General features: G+C 42.7%; 1 protein-coding gene across 4 annotated transcripts; it reads right to left on the bottom strand.

The window, feature by feature from the left end:
* Positions 1-335: 335 nt before the first annotated feature.
* On the bottom strand, positions 336-22,046 carry LOC128343116 (zinc finger protein RFP-like). Of its 4 annotated transcripts, none has more exons than XM_053291653.1 (7): positions 21,304-22,025; positions 15,312-15,407; positions 13,326-13,556; positions 11,583-11,608; positions 7,073-7,188; positions 5,578-5,610; positions 336-524 (listed from the first exon to the last, which is right to left on the bottom strand). In XM_053291653.1, the coding sequence occupies exons 1-7, from the start codon at positions 21,715-21,717 to the stop codon at positions 487-489; spliced, it is 954 nt and encodes a 317-aa protein (XP_053147628.1). In that variant the 5' UTR covers positions 21,718-22,025; the 3' UTR covers positions 336-486. The 4 variants fall into 4 exon arrangements, with proteins under 4 accessions (XP_053147628.1, XP_053147630.1, XP_053147629.1 ...); XM_053291654.1 differs by lacking the exon at positions 336-524 and adding an exon at positions 4,576-4,828 and having other exon boundaries at positions 21,304-22,030; XM_053291655.1 differs by lacking the exon at positions 7,073-7,188 and having other exon boundaries at positions 21,304-22,046.
* Positions 22,047-22,530: the final 484 nt, after the last annotated feature.

The following is a 22,530-nucleotide window of genomic DNA, read 5'->3' as shown; positions in this document are numbered from 1 at the left end:
TGCTCCTCTCAATTTCTTCGCTGAAGTGATTGTCAGATGGGCTTCTTCAGAGACCCAAAAGAAAGGGAGAAGAGTTTCTCCCGAGAACGAGATTCCCGAGAACATATGAAGCAGGAATCCTGAAACAGCATCGGAAAAAGCTATCCATCTCCTAGTACAGTTCAGAGTCACTCGGATCCTCTTGGGCTGTTCACACAGGGATTGAAGAGAACTGGAGTTGCATAACTCACTTCCATACTTAAACACAGCCCAGAACCCGCCCTCTGGACTAAAGTCAATGTCACCCTTTCTCCTCACAGATCTTTTGGCAACTCCCACAGCCAAATCTCCTTCAGTTCCTACAGTGATTTCCCACCAATGTTTGCCTGCTGTGAATCCTTCACACCCCAACACCATATTATGTTTTTCAAATCTTTCAGGGCTGTCGGGCAGATCTTGATCTTTGTCGCCATATTTCACGCTTTTATGATCTTCAGACAAGATGAGTCAGGGATGAGCTGTGTCTGGATCCAGAGTGACGTCGGCTTTATTGCATGAGGGAAGGAGATAAGAGAGTAAGGTGGGAGATTGACTAGCATCCTGAATTTTGACATACATCTATTTATTGAATATTGAGACAGTACTCCATCTTTTCTTCTTATGTCCAGAACAGTTTCCACATCTAATATTTTAGAAAGGGGTTCTCAAACTTAGGTCCCCAGAAGATGGACTACAACTTCTACCACCCCTGCTACAGTGGTGGGAGCTGTAGCCCAGCAAAATCTGGGGACCCCAATTTGAGAACCTCTGTTTAAAAAATAAAAAAAACCCTCAATAATTTGAAACGGGCTAATGGACAAATGTAAGGCTCTTCAGACTACGTTGCAAATGGAAGATAGTAGGTGCAAGATGGATTTCCCAGGATAAAGAGTTCCACAATCCGGGTCCCCACTGAAAACTCCCTCTCCTATGTGTTCCTCAGCCACCTCTTAGGTGAAGGCAGAACACATAGGAGGGCCTCCCCCAATGACTGTAAAGAGCAGACACTTTTTGAGGTACTTTGGGCCCAAACCCTTTACGGCATTTGTTAAAAACCAGGCCAGACTGGATCCAGAAACATCTCGGATCCCAGTGTAGCCTGAGTAATATCAGTGTTATTTATTTGATTTATAACCGCCCTTCCAAAAATGGCCATGGGCCAGCCCCACTTTCATTTCATTTATTTATTTTTATCTTTCTATCCCACTCTTTTCTCAAGGAACCCAGAGAAGTGTATATGGCTATGTTTATTCATCCTCACCACAACTGTGAGGTAATTTAAGCTGAGAGAGAAGTGATGGGTGGTCAGTACCATTTGGGGGGATGAATGTGATTTTTGGGGGGTGATTTTTGACAAGTTTTGCACCCCTAGAGATGGAAGATAGGGGACAGCATTGCAAAAAACGTTCAGCTTTCAGGGTGTTGTCATGCTTTTATTATCTTGACAATTGGGTCTGCAGCAGCCAGATTTGCAATGGTGTTTTAAAAGCTTTTACAAGTTTAAAAAGCAAAAACTACTATGAAATTTGAATCAAATTGTCAGAGAAATGGAAACGGAATTTGGCAAAAATGTCCTCCAAAGATTATTCTATGGAGAGAGTACAACCATTTGTTTCTTTTTACCCTAACACTTTCCCTTGTGCAAAAATGACTGTAATTTTATCCTTTATCATTTGCTGGTAGGGATAAAGAAGGGGTGATAACATCCAGCAAATAGTAAGGGCAACTATAAAAAAAAAATCTAACATTAAATAAAAATACTGTATGAACATGGTTTTTGATGCTGCTGCTGATCATATATATAGTCTATGATCTTATTGTGTACATTTTAAAAACTTTTAATTAGGTTTGTATTTTTATATTCCAATTTAATATTTGTATGGTTTAACTGTTTAACAGTTTCATATTTTTTAAATGTTTTGTAAACCACCTTGAGATTGTTTTAACGAAAAGTACAAAAGTACTTTGAAAAAGGAAACAAACCAGATAAACGTTTGGCATATCAACTTAGAAAAGAACAAGAAAGCAGAACTATTACATCAATATGGAACGGCAAAGAGTTTGTTTCAATCATGGATGAGATGACAGATCAATTTGTTGACTATTATTCTGAGTTATACAAAGGGGAGGAAAGAGATCGAGAAAAAATCCAGCAATTTAAAAAAGATATACACTTACCCTCATTCTCTGACCACCAGTAGGAATATTTAAACAAGCCGATTTCAGAAGAAGAAACAAAGTCCAAAAGACTTCTTAAAAATAATACTCCTGGTCCTGATGGTGTGTCATTGATCTATTACAAGTAATTCCAAGAAATACTAACGGTTCCGTTAACCCAAGCTATGAATGCTAATTTAATTAATTACTCCTTACTAACCTCTTGGCGTGAAGCATTCATTTCTCTTATTTATAAGGATGGAAAGGATCCCACTTGACCAGAGTCATATCATCCCATATCTTCATTGAATGTGGATTACAAAATGTTTACTACAATTTTAGCAGCAAGGTTGAAAGGTTAGGGTTAGATTATTCATGCAGATCAGACTGGAGTTATCCCTAAACAATTTATGAAAGACAATATGAGATTTGTTTTAAATGCAATAAATAATATAGCCATGGAGATGACAAAAGCTGCTATGATATTTTTGGATGCAGAAAAAGCCTTTGATAATTTAGATTGGACTTCCTTGTTTGCGGCTTTGGACAGAATGAATTGTGGCTCTAATTTTTTCTCTTGGATTCAAAGTATATACCAATAACAATCAGCACGACTAATCATAAATGCATCTTTATCTCAAAACTGTATTATTAACAAGGGAACCAGACAGGGATGTCCTCTTTCACCATTGCTTTTTATTTTGGCTTTAGAACCTTTGGCAGTGAAAATATGGCAGGATCAAAGAATTAATGGAATCACAATGAGAAACCAGGAACATAAAATAAAGTTATATACGGATGATGTTCTCCTTACTATACAGTCATTGCTGATTCTTTGAATAATTTATTGGAACATATACATCAATATGGCATGATTTCTGGCTATAATATTAAGAGAAGTAAAACTGAGATTATTACTTGGAATTTAACTGATGTGGAATTAAGTTATTTGCAAGACAGTACTGGATGCCAGGCCTCTATGAAACCAGTTAAATATCTTGGGGTTTCTTTAATAAAGGACAATAAAGATCTTTTTGAGAACAATTATTTGCAGTTATGGAAATAATGAGGCTGATCTGGACAGGTGGGAAAAGTTGAATCTTTCGTGATTAGGAAGGATATCTCAGGTAAAAATGAATGTACTTCCTAGAATGAATTTCCTTTCTCAGATGATTCCAATCAGGATCAAGGATAAAACATTGAAATTATGGCAGAGGCAAATAAATTCTTACATCTGGGCCTCTAGAAAGCCTTGAATCAGGTTCAAGGTTACACAAGATGTAAAGGAAAGAAGAGGCTTGGCAGTTCCTAATTTGAAGCTGTATTACCATGCCAGTTGTTTTACACTTGGATTTCTAATTGGATTAAATTTCCATTTGGTTCTATGCCAAATATGGAGGGATCGGACTTCTCTGTAGGTTTACATAATCTTTTGTGGAATAATACGAAGAGAAAAAACCCGGAGATACAATCACATACTTTGAGAAATAGTCTCTTACATGTTTGGGATAAATATCAAAAAAGGATCAGCCCAAGTTTATCACCGCTGGCATCAATATAAAATATTTATTTTTATGAAGAAGAATGGACTGGTAAATATCAATTCTGGAGAGAGAAGACCTATACTTTACAAAGTCTATGAATAACGTAAAACCAAAATCCATCCAAACACTTACATTGGAATTGACCCAAAAGCATCCCTGGTTTCAGTATTTACAAATGACTTCAGTGTGCAGAAAGAGATACAAAGGCAAGGGGGAGTAACCGAATTTGAACAACTACTAAATAAGAGAGTTGACCACTTGTTAGGAGCAATATATAAAACTACTACTGAAGTATGATACAGAATCGGAACAGATTAAAGTATGCATGATTAAATGGATGCAAAACATGAACAAAACAACAGAAATCCAAGACCGGGAATTTAAATGGAAAAATAATATTAAATTTACTTCTAGTAACAATCAGAGAAAATTGGTGTAAAATGTTTTATCGTTGGTACACTACTCCGAGTGTTATTCATAAGATGGATAATAATTACGCAAAGGGGTGTTGGAAATGTGATCAGCAAGTGGGGACGTTCTATCATATGTGGGGACCTGTAGTAAGGCACAGTCTTTTTAGAAACAAATTCATTCACTTATGGAGCAAATTTTAGATATTAAATTCCCTTTTTCTCCAGAAATCTTTCTTTTCAATACGACTAAACCTAATAATCCTATAAAATATACAGAACCGTCTTTGTATATGATTACTGCAGCTAGGATATTATACGCAGCTAATTGGCATAGTTCTTCGGTAACTCCTTCTATTGATGATTGGTTATTGAAACTATGGGATTATGCTTCAATTTCTAGAGTAATAGGATATAGGAAACAAATATCTATGGAGTCTTTCGGGTTAATTTGGGAACTGTTTATTAAATATAATGCTCAGCAAAGCTTACAATTATTTCCTAGGTCTGGCTTTGAATTGTAAGTTGTGATGTTTTGTACCAGGGTTGTATTCAATATCAATGCTTGTAGGCAGAAGTTGTATGTCTTATTTGGTTATTCTTCCTGTTTTATGTAGTCTTGAACTCTGACTCTTTTTCTTGTTAATTCAAGAGATGTGCTTTTGCTTCACTTTGTTTCATCTTTTATTCAATAAAAAGCTTTTTAAAAAAGAGATTGTTTTAATGAAAAGCAGCATACAAATCTAACACAAACAAACGAACAGTGCTGTCACCTACTTTCTATCTCTGGGTGGTAGAGGTTGCCTAAAACCACTATGAACATTCATCCCTTGAGATGGAGCAATAGCCAAATCCCGAGTCCTTAGGAGCAGGTGAGCACTGCAGTAGGGTTGAGCACCAACCAAGGCAGAGTGCTCACCTGGCTGTTCAGGGCTGCCCTTTCGGTGATTCTACTTAGGGGGAGGGGAGGTGAACCCAGGCACCTTTCTCAAGAACAGGGCTGGCCCGACACTCCTGAAAGGAGTGGGGTCCTTGTTGGTGGCAGAACATCTTCACTTGGCAACAGCCTTTCTGGTTGCCAAAGTGAACTTTTGTGGGCTCATGCTTCAAGCTGCCTTCCAAGACCCGGGTATGGACATTTATGAGCCTGCCATTGACTACCAGATGCTGGTAGGGTTGGGCTCAGTGTTCCCTGTAACAGGGATTTCCAGATGTTGACTACAACTCCCATAATCCCCATACAGAGGCCACTGCAGCTGAGGATGATGGGAATCGTAGTCAACAACAATTGGGAATCCCTGTTACAGGGAACACTGGTTGGGCTGTAGCCTTTTTGCCCTGCCAGGGAACATGTGGAGCATCAATGAAACCCAAGCAGGCAGTTTTCTGACACACAGCCCCTGCATCCCTCCTATGTGCTTGGTCCTCCAGCAGTCCCCTCAACGTACCTTTCTTCTCCTGAATTCCGCATACCACAGCATCTGCGGAATGAAACAAAAAAAGAGATAAAGCCTTTTAGACAAAAATAAAAATCAGCTGGTATTATATAGCATTATTTCCTTATTTTATCAAATCAAGGCTCAAACAAATGTACGAGAGACAAATTTGAATGTGCTCATAGATTATTAGCTAATATGTATCTTGAAGGATTTGTTCTAAATAAGGTCATACTTCTCAATGACCTACAGAAACCAAATTTTGCACGAATAATCCTGCCACTGAAATTAGCCAAATGCACTACTTTTTACATCAGAATATGCTCACAGGATGGTTTAAAACACACTTGGTTTTTTAAAAAAGAAATTCTGAATATAATCATATTTTAATATTCTCAGATTTTTAACACTCAGTAACCAGATGAATTCCAAAATGACATCATGCCCAAGAAAAGCAGAAGATCTCTCTCAGATTCAAATTGAGTATATGGTAATTACTCGATAAGATGAATAATGTTTGCAGTTGAAATCAGACAACAAGCTTCAAACTGTTTTTACTTCCCTTTTGCAAATACCTTAATAAAAAATTTTGTGACATAGATTTAATTTCTTGAACTTTCATATCAGCGTAATCTACACAAAATCACTTGGCCCAGTCAACGATGGGCTTCACCTATTACATATAGGAAAAGGGGAGGGAAGGGGGAAAGGGAAGGGGGGAGGGAAGGATTACAACCATGAACGTTTTGATAATTTTGCCAAGCCATTAACAATTTAATTTGAGTGAAGTTGGTCCTTGCCATCACTGTGGCAATTGCCAATCATACACATTAGATACTGCCAACCAGAGTCTAAGTACTGGTTGCGCCACATAATTATGGTCTACTCTGACAGGTAGCATCTCACTGGAAAATCAGGAAGGATGCTCAGGAAATATGCACTCCGCAGTGAGAAAGGAGGCGTGCTTTACCCTGTGGAGTGGCGGGGGCTGGATTAAATATTCGTCAAGGTCACTTGCAACTCTATCATTTTATTTGGATGGTAATGGTTGCCAGTTGGGTACTTTCAATTTGGTAGCTTCAGCTACATGATAACTACAGTTACATAAACTTCATGTGTCTATTCCAGTGAAGAGACAAATCTGGCACTTAGGTCTACCACTCTGCCAGTAACAGCCATCCAAGGTAGTGGTGAAAACTAACCACAGCATAGGATACCATACTATATTCATATTGCCTAAACAGCATGCCTGTTAAGGGCGTGGCACTTAACTACAATTTCCAAGCATTTTGGTGCTTCTTGATTGAACAAGGAACACCCTTATTAAAGACTTAACATGGAAAGTTAAATCAAACAGGAATTTGATTGCATTTTGAGAAGGCTATGCCTAGAACTCTCTGATTAGGCACACCTGAAACTAAAACCGAGAAACTCTATGGAGCCAAACTCAATTTAAAAATAAACCAGTGGGCCAAACTACGAAATACTTGCAGCCATTCTTTATTACCTTTGAATTGCGCAAACAAGCCCTCCAGAAAGACATTTGTGTCATGGAATTCCCAGATCTTCCATTTCAGTGCAGGAGGAAAAGCCACTGGCTTCTCAAACGGCCTTTTCATAGAACTGGGTGAGAGAACAAAGTTAGCTTACTAGCAAACCAACCCAGGATTCCTGAGTGCAGCAAAAGAAACAGAGGAAAAAAGAAAAAAAGAAAGAAAAAGAAAAGAGGAAATGGGGGGGGGGGAAGCCTGCAAAAGACACCAGCAGCTGCAGAAGAACAGAAATCGGTGGAATGTGGAGAAACAATGACAATGGAGCATTCAAGTCCTCAAAGCCAGGCTTCTGGAAAATGTTGATGGCTCAAGCTCTGTGGCCAATGCTGGCAATAAACTCTTGCTAAGGTAGAGGGTTGACAACCTGGAAGCCTAAAAAAAGCCAAAACTGTAAAAAGCCCTCTTGATTGTGAAATATTTCTGTTGGCCCAAGAGGAGTCATCAGTCTGGTTAACCAGAATTTAATGGCATAGCATTCCCCGCCCTCCACGCTCTTCAAGGATGGGTATCTGGAATTCCTTCTAATCTAGAAGACATCCTGATAATAAGGACAACAGCATGGCCTCTGGCAATCTCAATCGCCCCTTTCCAAGGGGGCCAGCAATGCTTTATCACAATCTAGAAGTCTGATGGAGGAGGAAAGTCAGCACAATTGAATTCAAACTAAAGCTCAAGCTCCTCTTTAGAGGCTCCATTATAGGTAGGAATAGGGTTGCCGTATTCTGGCTTTCCAAATCTGTGTGCCTAATTTGCATCTTATGTAAATTGGCTTGAAAATAATTTTTGAGCAGAAGAGTGACTGCACGTTTTGCTCCATAACTCTGCTTCTACAAGGGCTAGAGCTTAGCTTTAAAAAAAGAAGAGAAAGAAAGCTGAAATCCAGGTGAATCTGAGTGGGTTAAGCAATCTGGATGAGATGCTTAAAATCTTGACGAAACCTGGATTTTGAGGGGGGACATGGCAAATGTATTTTTCTAGGCAGGAAGAGCTTTGTTTATAATTGGAGGGCCTCTGAGCTAGGTGAAGCAGAGCCAAATCGGGACACCACCAAATTGCGGAGAAGAGCTGGTCTTGCAATTGTGAGCATGAATTTTTCCCTTGGCTAAGTAGGGTCTGCCTTGGTCTGCACTTGGATGGGGATGGGCCAAAGCTCAGGGGTAGAGCATCTGCTTGCATACAGAAGGTCCTAGGTTCAATCCCGAGCGGCATCTCTAAGTAGGGCTGGGAAAGACCTGAAACCTTGAAGAGCCACTGCCAGTCAGTGTAGACAATACTGGGCTAGATGGAGCAATGGTCTGACTAAGGCAGCTTCCTATGTTCCTGAGTACCAGAAGTTCCTCAAACCACACTGTGTTCTGAACCCAATGCCCATTTGGGCAATGCAGAGTTTTGAAAGCTATGTTTCCCTAACCAACACTCCAGATCTCCAATTTTTCCACACTGCTTTCTTCCTCACAGGCAACGCAACCCCACTGCCCGGGCACCTTTATCAGTTAAATGCTTCTCCACCTATTATTTTCTACTGCTAATTAGATTTAAGTGCCTTATTGCTCTCTGCTGTCCCTATGCTTGACCCTACCTCTATATGTTATCACCCAAATACATATTTAATTACTTGCACAAAATCCCATCTTCTGCATCTTTTGTTTTGACAGCTTGCATGTCTGAGAGAATCCGCTGCTAGTCAGCAAGGACATATACAATCTTTCATAAATGCCCTGGCTGTCTGAAACACAGGATTTGAACATAAGATCCAGAGTTCTCTTGATAGTGGAGTCCTAGTTATTGAAATATCTGCTATAAAACCTACTATGCGCCTTCCCGCTGGTATTTTAATAAAATTTTATGGCATTCTAAGCAATATTTTAATTTGTTCTGCATTTTAAAATCAATTTCATATGGACTTGCTTTATCATTTATTTTCTACACCACCTTGAGGCTATTTTTAATGGGAGGCAGTATACAGGTGAAACTCGGAAAATTAGAATATCGTGCAAAAGTCCATTAATTTCAGTAATGCAAATTAAAAGGTGAAACTGATATATGAGACAGACGCATTACATGCAAAGCGAGATAAGTCAAGCCTTAATTTGTTATAATTGTGATGATCATGGCGTACAGCTCATGAAAACCCCAAATCCACAGTCCCAGAAAATTAGAATATTACATGGAACCAAGAAGACAAGGATTGTAGAATAGAACAATATCGGACCTCTGAAAAGTATAAGCATGCATATGTATTCAGTACTTGGTTTGGGCCCCTTTTGCAGCAATTACTGCCTCAATGCGGCGTGGCATGGATGCTATCAGCCTGTGGCACTGATGAGGTATTATGGAAGACCAGGATGCTTCATTAGCGGCCTTCAGCTCTTCTGCATTGTTTGGTCTCATGTCTCTCATCCTTCTCTTGGCAATGCCCCATAGATTCTCTATAGGGTCAGGTCAGGCAAGTTTGCTGGCCAGTCAAGCACAGTACACTGTATACTTTTCAGAGGTCCGATATTGTTCTGTTCTACAATCCTTGTCTTCTTGGTTCCATGTAATATTCTAATTTTCTGGGATTGTGGATTTGGGGTTTTCATGAGCTGTATGCCATGATCATCACAATTATAACAAATTAAGGCTTGACTTATCTCGCTTTGCATGTAATGCGTCTGTCTCATATATCAGTTTCACCTTTTAATTTGCATTACTGAAATTAATGGACTTTTGCACGATATTCTAATTTTCCGAGTTTCACCTGTATATCAATTATATAATTTGAAGTATTTGTGTGACAGAAACTTGCACTGTTTAATTAACTACAGATGCCAAATTTTGCATCCTGCTACCACTGGTTAGCTGAATGAACAATTTTTTACATCAGAATTTCTTCACAAAATGGTCCGAATTTTTAAAGAAGAAATTCTGAATATAATCATATTTTTATTATTCTTATTCTGAACAGATTTCCAACCCACAATAATCAGATAATTAATTCACAAATGACATCATGATCAAGAAAAGCAAAAGATTGGTCTCAGATTCAAATTTGCTAGGATGCAAATTTACCATATACGGTAATTATTCAATAAAATGAATAATGTTTGAAGTGGACATCCTACAAATTGCACACTGTTCTTTCACTTCCCTTTTGCAAATACATTAATTAAAAAACCTTACCATATATTAAAATATATCTATTATATATTTCAAAGAATTTATTTGTGGATTTGTTTGTGGAAAATAAAGCAGTTATTATTATTAATTTTATTATTATTAACAACATTTTATAGCCTGCTCTTCCTCCAAGGAGCCCAGAGCAGTGTACTACATACTGAAGTTTCTCCTCACAACAACCCTGTAAAGTAGGTTAGGCTGGGAGAGAAGTGACAGGCCCAGAGTCACCCAGCAAGTCTCATGGCTGAATGGGGATTTGAACTCGGGTCTCCCCGGTCCTAGTCCAGCACTCTAACCACTACACCACACTGGTTCCTTATTACCAACAAATACCAGGTTTTGCCTAAACACTCCTGGCACTTAAAGAACCTGAATACTCTACTTTTGACACTGCAATATGTTGGAGGAAAGCTGTAAATAACTTTTTATTATACAAAATGACTTTGCCTGGTCAATGACGGGCCTCACCAGGCCTCACTAGTATATTTAAAAGGGAAGGAGAGCTGGCCTTGTGGTAGGCAAGCATGAATTGTCCCATTTGCTAAGCAGCCAAGGAGACTGAGGAACAGATGCCAGCCAGGAGAGCATTCCAAAGCCTGGGGGGCAATGACTGAGAAGGCCCTGACCCGTGTGTGTTTTGACAACTAAACCTCTCTCACTGTTGCTGATAAAAAGCACCTCTGGCCACCGCCTCAACCTGGGACACCAGGGAGAGGTTCAGATCCAGAAACACCCCCAGACTGCGTACCTGTTCCTTCCAGAGGAGTGTAACCCCATCCAGAACCGGGAGATCAAAATAGTCTCCCGGGTTTTGACCACGCACATTAAGTACCTCAGTCTTATCTGGATTCAGCATCAATTTGTTATCCCTCATCCAGCCCACTGCAAAGTGTTGCAGTTCCTTGCAGAGGAGCCTCCAGGGTCAAAATGGTGGGACATTTCAAAATAAATTACAAGCACCCTCAGGGACATTTCTTTCTGGCATTTCATAACCATTGCAAGAGTTAATGAACACAATGTATGGCGGCGGGGGGGGGGAGGGCACCGCTTTCCGCAATGTTCCACAGAAGGGAAGGAGATAGTGATCCTTGGGGGAGAAAACAAAGGCTCCCAGCAAGTTCCAAAGAGCATCCTTATATATTTATCTGCAATTCACAGATACAGGCAACCTTGGGCACTCCAGCTGTTGAACTACAACTCCCATCATCCCTAGCCACAACGTATGTGACTGTTCTAGTCTCTTCTAGAGAGCAGACCTTTCTCAGTAGAATGAAGCAAGAAGAGAGGAAAATGGCATCAACTTACCCCTCATTCAAGGTGCCTTGAATGTCCTAGAGAGAAGGGAAAGAAAACTGCCACTGTGAAGGAAACCTTTATCAAGCACAATGAAATCCATTTTAAAGCAGAGCCGAGAGATCTACTCAGGAAGACTTAGCAGTCAAAGCAGATATTGAATACATATCGATCCAAACAAAGAAACAAACACCCCTCCTTTAAAGTCTGCAGTTAGACAGCCAATATGTGGCCTGACATTTTAGTCACCCCCAAGAAGCAGGCTTTTCCAGCACCCTCAAACGTACTTCAGAGGCTCACAACCCCTCACATCCCCTGTCACTCCCTGCACTGCATTCTTCAGCAGAGTTCAGGCACCCTGTTCTCTCTCCTTACGAACTGCCCTGCTTGCCCCTGGGCCCTGCTGACAGAGCCACCCCTTCAGGGCCCTCTGCTTCCTTTCAATCAGAGAGGCTCCAAATAGGTTCTCTAGACAGCGATGAGGGAACTGAAAGGTGACCTGAGGTTCTGAACACTCTGCAAGTGATATGAGACTGACTATGATCAAGATATAAAATGAAAAATATTAATCCTGCAAAATCAGAGCAGACAGTTCTCGGAGCAATTTTTCTCCCTCTCCCATAACACACACATGGGAGAGGGACAAATAACACACACATTCTCCCTCTCCTACAATCTATTAGATTGTAAGTCCTTGGGGACAGGCATCCATCTTATTTTTATTTATTATTTCTCTGTGTAAACCGCCCTGAGCCATTTTTGGAAGGGCAGTATAAAAATCGAACAACCAACAACAACACTACTACTACTAGAACCGGGGTCATCCCATGAAACTGATAGCCAAGAAATTTCGGACCGACAAAAAGGAAGTACTTTTTCATACAACATATGATCAACCTATGGAATTCTCTGCCACAAGATGTGGTGACAGCCAACAGCGTGGATGGCTTTAAGAGGGGTTTAGATAAATGCATGGCGGAGAGGTTGATCAACGGCTACTAGTCCAAGGTCTATAGACCACCTCCAGCCTCAGAGGTAAGATGCCTCTTAGTTGCAGAGTAGCAGCAGAGGAGTAGCAGTAGGAGAGAGGGCATGCCCTCAGCTCTTGCCCGTGGGTTTCCCAGAGGCATCTGGTGGGCCACTGTGTGAAACAGGATGCTGGACTAGATGGGCCTTGAGCCTGATCCAGCAGGGCTTTTGTTATGTTCTTATGGGGAAATAGGTAAGGCGGCAGAGTGAGACCATGAATTCTTTGTAATTCAATTACAAAGATAAACCAGTAGATCTAAAAAAAGGGAAAGGGAGGAAGAGTCACAATCATCTTAAAAAAGTAAGAGGGAATCAGAGGTCAGGAAGAAAGGGAAGCAGTCTCAGAACAATAAAGGTAAAGTGTGCTGTCAAGTCAGTGTCTTCTTGCATGCAGAAGGTTCCAAGTTCCTTCCCTGGCATCTCCAAGATAGGGCTGAGAGAGACTCCTGCCTAGAACCCTGGAGATGCGGCTGCCAGTCTGTGTAGACAATACTGAGCTAGATGGACAAATAGTCTGACTCAGCACAAGGCAGCTTCCTAAGTATGGTTTGGCCCTATTTTAAATACACTGTTCTCTTCTTCTAGGATGCGTCTGTATAAAAAAGCAAGTTGCCACCAGCTCCATGAACTGGGCCCCTTCATCATTTCCTAGGGACACAAAGTTCTGTAGCCAGCCTTCTCTTGGCTTGGCCTTCTGGGCTTGGCCTGATTATACTACACTCTTACCTGCAGCAGTTCACCTGCTGGCTGCCGAAACTCCTCCTCCATCTCCTGGATGACCCTTCCAAGAGAAGAGAGCTCCTTGGAGAACCTGAGGTCCTGCAAAGCTGATCTTTTATCAATCTCGTCTGTCACCTCTTCCATCTTGGTCAGCAAACACTTCTCTTGGTCATACAAAATGTCGTGTAGTTGTTTGAGCTCAGCCAGTGTCTTCTCCTCTTCCTCTTTTATTTCCTTCTACAATAAGCACATGGGAAGGCAAACATGTCACACATTAAGAACAATCATGCACAAGTTGCTGATCTTCAATGCAGCGTATCCCTAAAGCCAGCCTGCATACTGGAAAACTGAGAAATAATCAACTTAATGCGTCTGCAGCCAATAAAAAAACCTAAGCTTTGTTCAGCTTCTGAAATGTATGTGATGGTTTCAATACACTTACAGGATTTCTTTGGTATAAAAAGTAAAAGAGCCCCCCTAAACTCCATCTTTAGATTCTACAAAGTTTGTAACTTTTTGGTTGGTCAGACTACTAACTTAAAACACCTTATATGATTAGAGAAAGCTTTTAAAATAACAGATCCCCACCCACGCAACACCACCCTGATCAGAGTGAAAGACCAGATTAAGCATGTGACCAACAATGTGTGTAGGTCCCAAGACGACTTGGGATAGGCCTATAGTTGTCATGGCCGCTATGAACTCCTGAGTCCCTCTGAATAAAATTTATTTATTTTATTTATATACTGCCCTTCCAAAAATGGCTCAGGGCGGTTTATATCAAAATAAAACACAATTAAAATCAAAACTAAAACAATTAAAATCATTAAAACATTAAAATCATTAACATTAAAATCATTTAAAACCATAAATCTAATTAAAAGCCTGGGTGAATAAATGTGTATTCCGTGCCTTTTAAAAAGTTGCCAGAGATGGCAAGGCTCTTATTTCAATAGGGAGCGCATTCCAAAGTCCAGGGACAGCAACGGAGAAGGTGGCAGCAACCGCAGACGAACCTTTCTAGATGATCTCAACAGGTAGTGGGGCTCATGGTGAAGAAGATGTTCTCTTAAATACCCAGGGGGCCTAAGATGTTTAGGGCTTCATAGGTAATAACCAGCACCTTGTATTTTGCCCGGAAACGTATTGGCAGCCAGTGTAGTCCTTTCAACTCAGGAATAATATGGTCTCTCCTAGATGACCCAGAGCCCAAACTGGATTAATTGACCCAGAGCATTCTGGATTAATTGTAGTTTCTGGACTACATACAAAGGCAGCCCCACATAGAGCGCATTGCTGTAGTCCAGCCTAGAGGTTACCTAGAGGCACGGTCCGGCACCGGCGAGGGTCTCTCTTTAAGGATGGGGGGTGCACTTACCCCTCCCGTCCGCTTTTCTCCCGCCAGCGCTCCATTTTTCTGAAATGTTTGGGGGGCGGCAGCATTCTTCCCTGCTGCCCCCATCCCCATTTGTTTCCCAGAAATACCAGACGTAACAATTGAGTGTGTGCCCGCCACCACTGAACACTGCGTGTGCACATTGCGTGTGACGTGTGTGGAGAGTGCACAGTGGCGGCGGGCGCACGTGCGATCGGTACGTCTGGTATTTCTGGGAAACAACGGGGGAAGGGTTAGGAATGCTGCCACCCCAAAAACATTTCAGAAAAATGGAGCGCTGGCGGGGGGAAAGCAGCGGGATGGGTAAGTGCACCCCCCCACCCTTAAAGGGAGACATCCCCACCGGTGCCGGACCCGGCCACATTTGAACTGGTTCAGAGGCCTCCATAATGGCCTCCGGACCGGTTCATGCACATCCCTAGTTACCAGCTTATGTACCACCGTTCCGAGGTCGTTCATCTCAAGAAACAGACGCAGCTGGTGTATCAGCCGAAGCCAATAAACAGCACCTCTGGCCAACTGGTCCTGAAGTGAACATATTCCATTTTTCTAAATTGTGATTTTCTCAATCACTTCCCACGAATAGTGCCACTTACAAGCAAGTCTTCACTTTCACGTTCCGTTTCTGCTTTGTACTCCAGGATTTTTTCTTTCTCCTTCCTTAAAATCTCCACTTTGCTACCAATCCATTCCTGAAAAGTAAAACAAACATTCCAGCTTGGTTTCTGCCTGGCGATTAAGTATTTAGACCTATCAAAACTGTCAGTGAGAGACAATAAAACAGAGAGACAGATAAATTAGTTATTTGGTGCATACATGCTGTGGGAGGAGGAGATCTCAGATTCCCTTGAGTTTGGATTTCAATGTGGCCTACAATTACACTGGGCTGTGTGTTTTGAGCTTTGTCAGCTACCCTCTTGTTATTTTAACAACATAAAGAAACATACTAGATCCATACTAGTCTGGGTCCACACCTAAAGTCAACTGCTTTGGGAGAGCTTACAAGCCCTTTTCCTGACCTAGGCTTCAGGATTGTAAGCCTTCCCTCTCCGATGTCCTTAAAGGGCTTCTCCCAACTCTCCTGCTCTGAGGATGGAGCTTGAAGGTGGCGTCATTTCCATCCCTTCTCCACCCCAAGAAGTCTGCTTCCCCGTGAATCCTACACTGGAACCAGAAGAGCTCTTACCCCTGGAGTCCAGGGCCTACACATCCCCTGCCCCACTGCCCCCAAATCCTCTTTAGTCTGTCCTGGGTGGTGTGGCCGCCTGGCAGAGCATGATAACACTTAATTTGCAGGCGAGTGGGGCAGGGGCGCACCATTAATTAGGCAAAGGGAGACAAATATCTCCTGGCCCACAGCCTCTGAGGGCCCCCAAGGCTAGTCCTTGCCCTTTCTCTCCCCTCGTTTCTCACTCTTTCCCTTTCTGTATTGCTATAGCAGCAGCAAAGTGGCCCAATACCCACTTTTCGTTTGCCTCCTGCCTGCCTCCGAGCGTGGCTGCTGCTCTCGGCTGTTCTCTGCGCAGACTCATTCACTGAAGCTGAGAGCATGCCGAATGAATGACCTCACCCAGGCACAGGGAGCACAGACACACAGGAGTCAGGCAGCAGCAGAGAGAGAGAGTGCTAGAGCTTTCAAGCCGACCAGAGCTTCTGGCTGGAGGCTGCATAAAAGCATCGTTTTTGTTCGTCTTGCTGACAGACTGACTCACAAGACGGCAGGGAGTAAAGTGTGAGGGTGCAGAGGATTCAGATAAAACAGAAGGGGGCAGAGCAGAACCACATAAGGAGTAGACAGAAGGCTATGCCAGCTGGTCAAAGAGTCAAAAGAAAGATAGCAGACACCAGGGAAGAGATTCAGCGTATAGGTGCTTATATGCCAATGCCAGAAGCCTCCGAGCCAAGATGGGTGAGCTGGAGTGCTTGGTTGCTAACACAGAAATAGCTAAAGTGGGCATAACAGAAACATGGTGGAACAGCGAGAACCAGTGGGACACAGTTATCCCTGGGTATAAACTCTATAGAAAGGTCAGGGAGGGGCGCCTTGGAAGTGGAGTAGCACCGTATGTTAAAGAAGGGATAGAAGAAGGTAGAAAACATAGGTGGACTGGAGTCCTCCACAGAAACCCAGTGGGTGACTATACAAGGCCTGAAAGGAAATGTGTTACTGGGGACATGCTATCGCCCGCTGGATCAAAATGCTGACAATGACTGGGAGCTGCAGGAGGAAATCAGGGAGGCATCAAGGAGAGGAAGGGCAGTAATAATGGGTGACTTAAATTACCTACACATAGACTGGGTAAATTCACAGTCAGGTCATGACAAAGAGGTCAAATTTCTAGATACATTGAATGACTGTACCCTAGAACAGTTGGTCTTGGAACCTTGGACTTAATCCTGAGTGGCACCCAGGACCTGGTGTGTGATGTCAGTGTCATCGACCCTTTAGGGAAAATTGACCACAGTGCCATCAAATTCAGCATACATGTATGGAGAGAATCACCAAAGAAGTCTAATACAGACACTCTGAATTTCAGAAGAGGAAACTTCTCCAAAATGAGGAGTATGGTGAAAAGAAAGCTGAAAGGGAAAATCAGGAGAGTCACTTCGCTCCAGAGTGCATGGAGTTTACTCAGAACCATAATACTAGAAGCCCAGTTACACTGTAAACCCTAAAGGAGGAAAGGTACCACTAAGTCCAGGGAGATGCCAGCTTGGAAAGCAGGTAAAGTCAAGGAAGTTATAAAAGGGAAGACTTCCTTCCAAAAATGGAAGCCCTGCCCAAATGAGGAGAACAGAAAGGAATATAAACTCTGGCAAGAGAAATACAAGGTGACAATAAGGGAGGTGAAAAAGAGAGTCTGAGGAACATTTAGCCAAAAGCATCAAGGGGAATAACAAAAACTTATTTAGATACATCAGATGCAGGAAACCTGCCAGGGAGGCAGTTGGACCTTTGGATAGTGAGGGAGTGAAAGGGATTATTAAGGAGGATATGGAGGTTGCAGAGAAGCTAAATGAGTTCTTTGCGTCTGTCTTCATGGCAGAGGACATGGAGCCTATATCTGTTCCTGAAACAGGCTTTTTAGGGATGGAGGCTAAAGAACTGAGTCAGACAGCAGTGACAAGAGATGATGTTCTAAACTGTCTGGAAAAACGAAAAACTAACAAATCACCAGGGCCTGATGGCATCCATCCAAGAGTCCTCAAAGAACTCAAATGTGAAATTGCCCACTTCCTTGCAAAAATATATAACTTATCCCTGCAATCAGGCTCTGTACCAGAGGACTGGAGAGTAGCAAATATAACACCCATTTTTAAAAAGGGATCCAGGGGTGATCCAGGAAATTACAGGCCAGTTAGCTTAATGTCCGTTCCAGGCAAATTGATGGAAAGCACCCTCAAGGATAAAATTGTAAAGCACATAGAGGAACAGGCCCTGCTGGGAGAGAACCAGCATGGCTTCCGCAAAGGTAAATTTGCCTCACAAAACTTTTGGAGTTATTTGAGTGTGTCAACATGTGTGTGGATCAAGGTGATCCAGTTGACATAGTATACCTGGACTTCCAAAAAGCTTTTGACAAAGTTCCTCATCAAAGACTCCTGAGGAAACTTAGCAGATATGGGATAAGGGGACAAGTACATGTGTGGATTGCTAACTGGTTGAAAGACAGGAAACAGAGGGTAAGTATAACCGGTGCTTCTTAATTTATTCATAAATGATCTAGAAGTAGGGGTAAGCAGCAACGTGGCCAGATTTGCAGATGATACCAAACTCTTTCGGGTGGTGCGGAGCTCCAAAAGGATCTCTCCAAACTGGGTGAGTGGGCAACGGGATGGTAAATGTGCTTCAGTGTTGGCAAGTGTAAAGTGATGCACACTGGGATGAAAAACCCCAACTTCAAGTATACGCTGATGGGATCTCAGTGACTGATCAAGAGAGGGATCTTGGGGATCTTGGACAGCTCGTTAAACGTGTCTACTCAATGTGCGGCAGCTGTGAAAAAGGCCAATTCCATGCTAAGGATCATTATTGATTGATTGATTTGATTTGATTTGTATACCGCCCTTCCAAAATGGCTCAGGGCAGTTTACAATTAAATTACATTAGGAAGGGGACTGAAAATAAAACAGCTAATAGTATAATGCCCTTATACAAAACTTTGGTGCGGCCACACTTGGAGTACTTTATACAATTCTGGTCACCACATCTAAAAAAGGACATTGTAGAACTGGAAAAGGTGCAGAAGAGGGCAACCAAGATGATCAGGGGCCTAGAGCACCTTTCTCATGGGGCAAGGCTACAACACCTGGGGCTTTTTAGTTTAGAAAAAAGACAACTGCGGGGAGACATGATAGAGGTCTATAAAATCATGCAAGGTGTGGAGAAAGTGGAGAGAGAGAACTTCTTTTCCCTCTCACACAACACTAGAACCAGGGGTCATCCCATGAAATTGATTGCCAGGAAATCTAGGACCAGCAAACGGAAGTACTTTTTCACACAAGGCATAACCCACTTGTGGAATCCTCTGCCACAAGATGTGGTGACAGCCAACAACCTGGATGGCTTTAAGAGGGGTTTGGATGACTTCATGGAGGAGAGGTCTATCAATGGCTACTAGTCAGAGGGCTGTGGGCTACCTCCAGCCTCAAGGGTGTGCCTCTGAGTACCAGTTGCAGGGGAGCAATGGCAGGAGAGAGGGCACTCCCTCAACTCCTGCTGTAGGCTTCCAGTGGCATCTGGTGCTAGGCCAGTGTGTGAAACAGGATGCTGGACTAGATGGGCCTTGGGCCTGTTCTTATGTTCTTAAATGCAAGTTGTTTGTATTAGGTGGGGGAGGGGAAGAAGAATGTAATGGAAAAGAAACTGCCTGAGGGCTGCATAATCCCATTGTTCTGCTGTGCTGACTGACCCTCAACAAGGCAAGGCAGGGGGAGGAAGGTAAAAGTAACTTGTGTTTTTAAAAGTAACCCTCTGGTGGAGAGAAGAAGTGGAATGTGAAGAAGACAAATGAAAAAAGAGGAAGAGATAATGAGAAAGGAGTGGGGGTTGGCCTGGTATTGAGGAAAGGAAGGTAAAAGAAACTTGTATTTTTAAAAATAAGCATGATGGAGGTAGAGAGAGAAGAGTGCGTTCAATGTTGGGATCTTGCAGGCTGAGTCATTCATTTGATAAGGGGCTAAAGAGCTGCTGAATAAATGCTTTTTTTAAAAAGCATTTCATCAAAATAAGACTTTGCAAATCAGTTGATGATAGGGATTTTTTTAAAGCTGCCTTTCTCTTCTGCCCCTGAACTTTCTACTTAAATCCCAAGAAACTGGGATGACTCCATGTATTCCATTCTGCTGTCTGGTTTGAAATCAAATAAGTGGGGGAGACGGGTGTCTAAACATTGCTTGTGGGTGACTTCTCTTTCTGTTTGGCATAGCTCAGGGTAGTACTTGTATGATTCTTTGTTCCTACTTTTATTCTTACAAGAATCCTGTGAGATGGGTTAGGATGAGAGAGAGTATCTAGTTTAAGGTTATCCCTTGAGCTTCGTAGTTGAGTATGGAAGGATTTGAACCCAGTTCTCCCCAGTTCTTATCCCACTCTAACCAGTATACCACACTGGCTTTTAACTAAGTGGGGTACTGAGTGCAGGAGGAAAAGGAGACTAAACTCCTTATTTTAGCTATGAAACAAGTACTGGAGTGGCTAAACTTTATTAAGGTTGGCTGGCATAAACTAAAACACACACACACCATACAATAGTGTTTTTTCTTATCTTGAGATGAACTCAAGATTTTTTTTTGTTCAGGACTGAATCTGTTCCCTATCGGTTGAGATATACGTACAAATGTGAAGCGGGAGAAAGGGAAAAAACTGTGAAATTCCTTTTTTTCTTTCATATTTGTGGATATGTGTGTGCTTGTACACTTGTATCTATAATGGCAGACAAAAATAATGGCAGGGAAAGACAGTTAACACAACTTTTTAGAAAAAGCCCTCCACAGTATTCTAATGCTTCTGCCAATGAATATTTGCATAAATATACTTGTTTTGCATTATTACATTCCTGTGAGTGCAGCAACCTAAGGCATCTTGTCTCTGAGGCTGGAGATCGCCTATGCCACCAGACTAGTAGCTATTGGCAGTTGCTGTTTGTGCCCTCAAGAATCCATGGGCTAAAAGTATGTGTGTGTGTCTAGTGTTCTTTTAGAAAAACGGCCTATTGGTGTTCCTCACCTTCCTTCAAGAGCAGGACTCAAATGCAGATTACTGAGTGGGCTAGGCATTGAATCAATTCCATGCAGGCTCAACTATTTTTTAGCAGCATACAAAAATCATCTATGAAAGTGGGGCAGGGCAGCCACTTTTTTCTTTGTCCCAGTGGCTCCCTGTATAGTGAAATCTGTTCTGCACCTAGTAGAAGGTGAAGGAGAGGAAGGCAGCCCATTTTAAAATCACATCTCCAGACCCACTCCAACCTTGCCCGGGGAGGGGGGCCTCCATCGGCCTTTAGGTCCAGGGCAGGCTCCAAAATTACCTGGGCACACTGGCACCCCTCGAAATAGTCCTCAACACGAGAAAGGGGGAGTTCTTACCTTATACTCTTGGACAGCCTCCTCCCCAGAAACCTTGGCGTGTCCTTGGTGTTTGCTGGATTTGTCGCATATTAGGCAGATGGGGATTTTGTCCTCCTTGCAGAAGAGTGTCAGGGGCTCCTGGTGCCTCTCACAGAACCGCCACCACCCTGTTCCCCCCTCTTGCATCCTCAGCTCTTTGGTGATCTCCACGAAATTAGCCAGCTGCCTGTTTGGCATCAGGTCCTTCCGATGAACTCTCCCTCTGCACCGAGGACAGACGACACTCCACACCGAATTGCTCAGGCACTTGGAAACGCAGCCTCGGCATAAATTGTGCCCGCAAGAGGTGATGACCGGATCTGTGAAAAAGTCCATGCAAATAGGGCAGGTAGCTTCATCCCTGAGCTTTTTCCTGGGGCTGGGAGAAGCCATGATGACGCCCAGGCTCGCCCGCTGAATTTCACTTTCTTCTCTGTGTCCTTCCCACTCAATCAGCGTTTCGTGGGAGTCCCGGGACTCTTCCTCTCGGAGTGCTGGGCTGGCGGGAAAAAGATCCGACAGTTTTCCGCGCTAGACACAGACTAGGCGTGGGCGATTGCCTTTCCCAGGACAGGAGCCGAAGAGTCTACCCACAGCACCTTGACCGTCCTGGGTTAAAAACTGCAGCCGAGTGGAGGCGGAACTATGATTTGGGAGAGGCAATGGGAGACTTTGGGAGGATCCGCCCCTTTTGTGGGCAGGCAGCCCTCGCACAAAGAGGACTGACCCTGCCCTAAGAGACATGTGTGTATATTTTAGGCAAGGGCTACTCAAATGGAATGCCACCTAATGGCACAGCGGGGAAATGACTTAATTATTAAGCCAGAGGTTGCTAGTTCGAATCCCCGGAAACATCTATATCGGGCAGCAGCGATACAGGAAGGAAGATGCTGAAAGGCCTCGTCTCAGACTGCGCGGGAGGAGGCAATGGTAAACCACTCCTGTATTCTTCCAAAGACATCCACAGGGCTCTGTGGTCGCCAGGAGGACACTGACTGGACGGCACACTTTACCTTTAGTCAAATGGAAAATACACCCTGCATATGCCCAGATGCTCTCTTTATTCTTCCTGCTAGTTTCTTTAAGGCAGGCAGCTCCTATGTTTCACCTCTCACAGCCTCTCGTCCCTCCCTCAAATCATTATCTCTTTAAAATGTGCTCAAAGTGTAGTTTTTATTTGGATTTTAAAAAATGATGTCTTAGAAC

The sequence above is a fragment of the Hemicordylus capensis genome, chromosome 2 (genome assembly GCF_027244095.1).
Source record: "Hemicordylus capensis ecotype Gifberg chromosome 2, rHemCap1.1.pri, whole genome shotgun sequence".
NCBI classification, from domain to species: Eukaryota; Metazoa; Chordata; class Lepidosauria; order Squamata; family Cordylidae; genus Hemicordylus; species Hemicordylus capensis.
The sequence above is the reverse complement of the archived record's forward strand: the minus strand, read 5'-3'. Positions and strand labels throughout refer to the sequence as shown.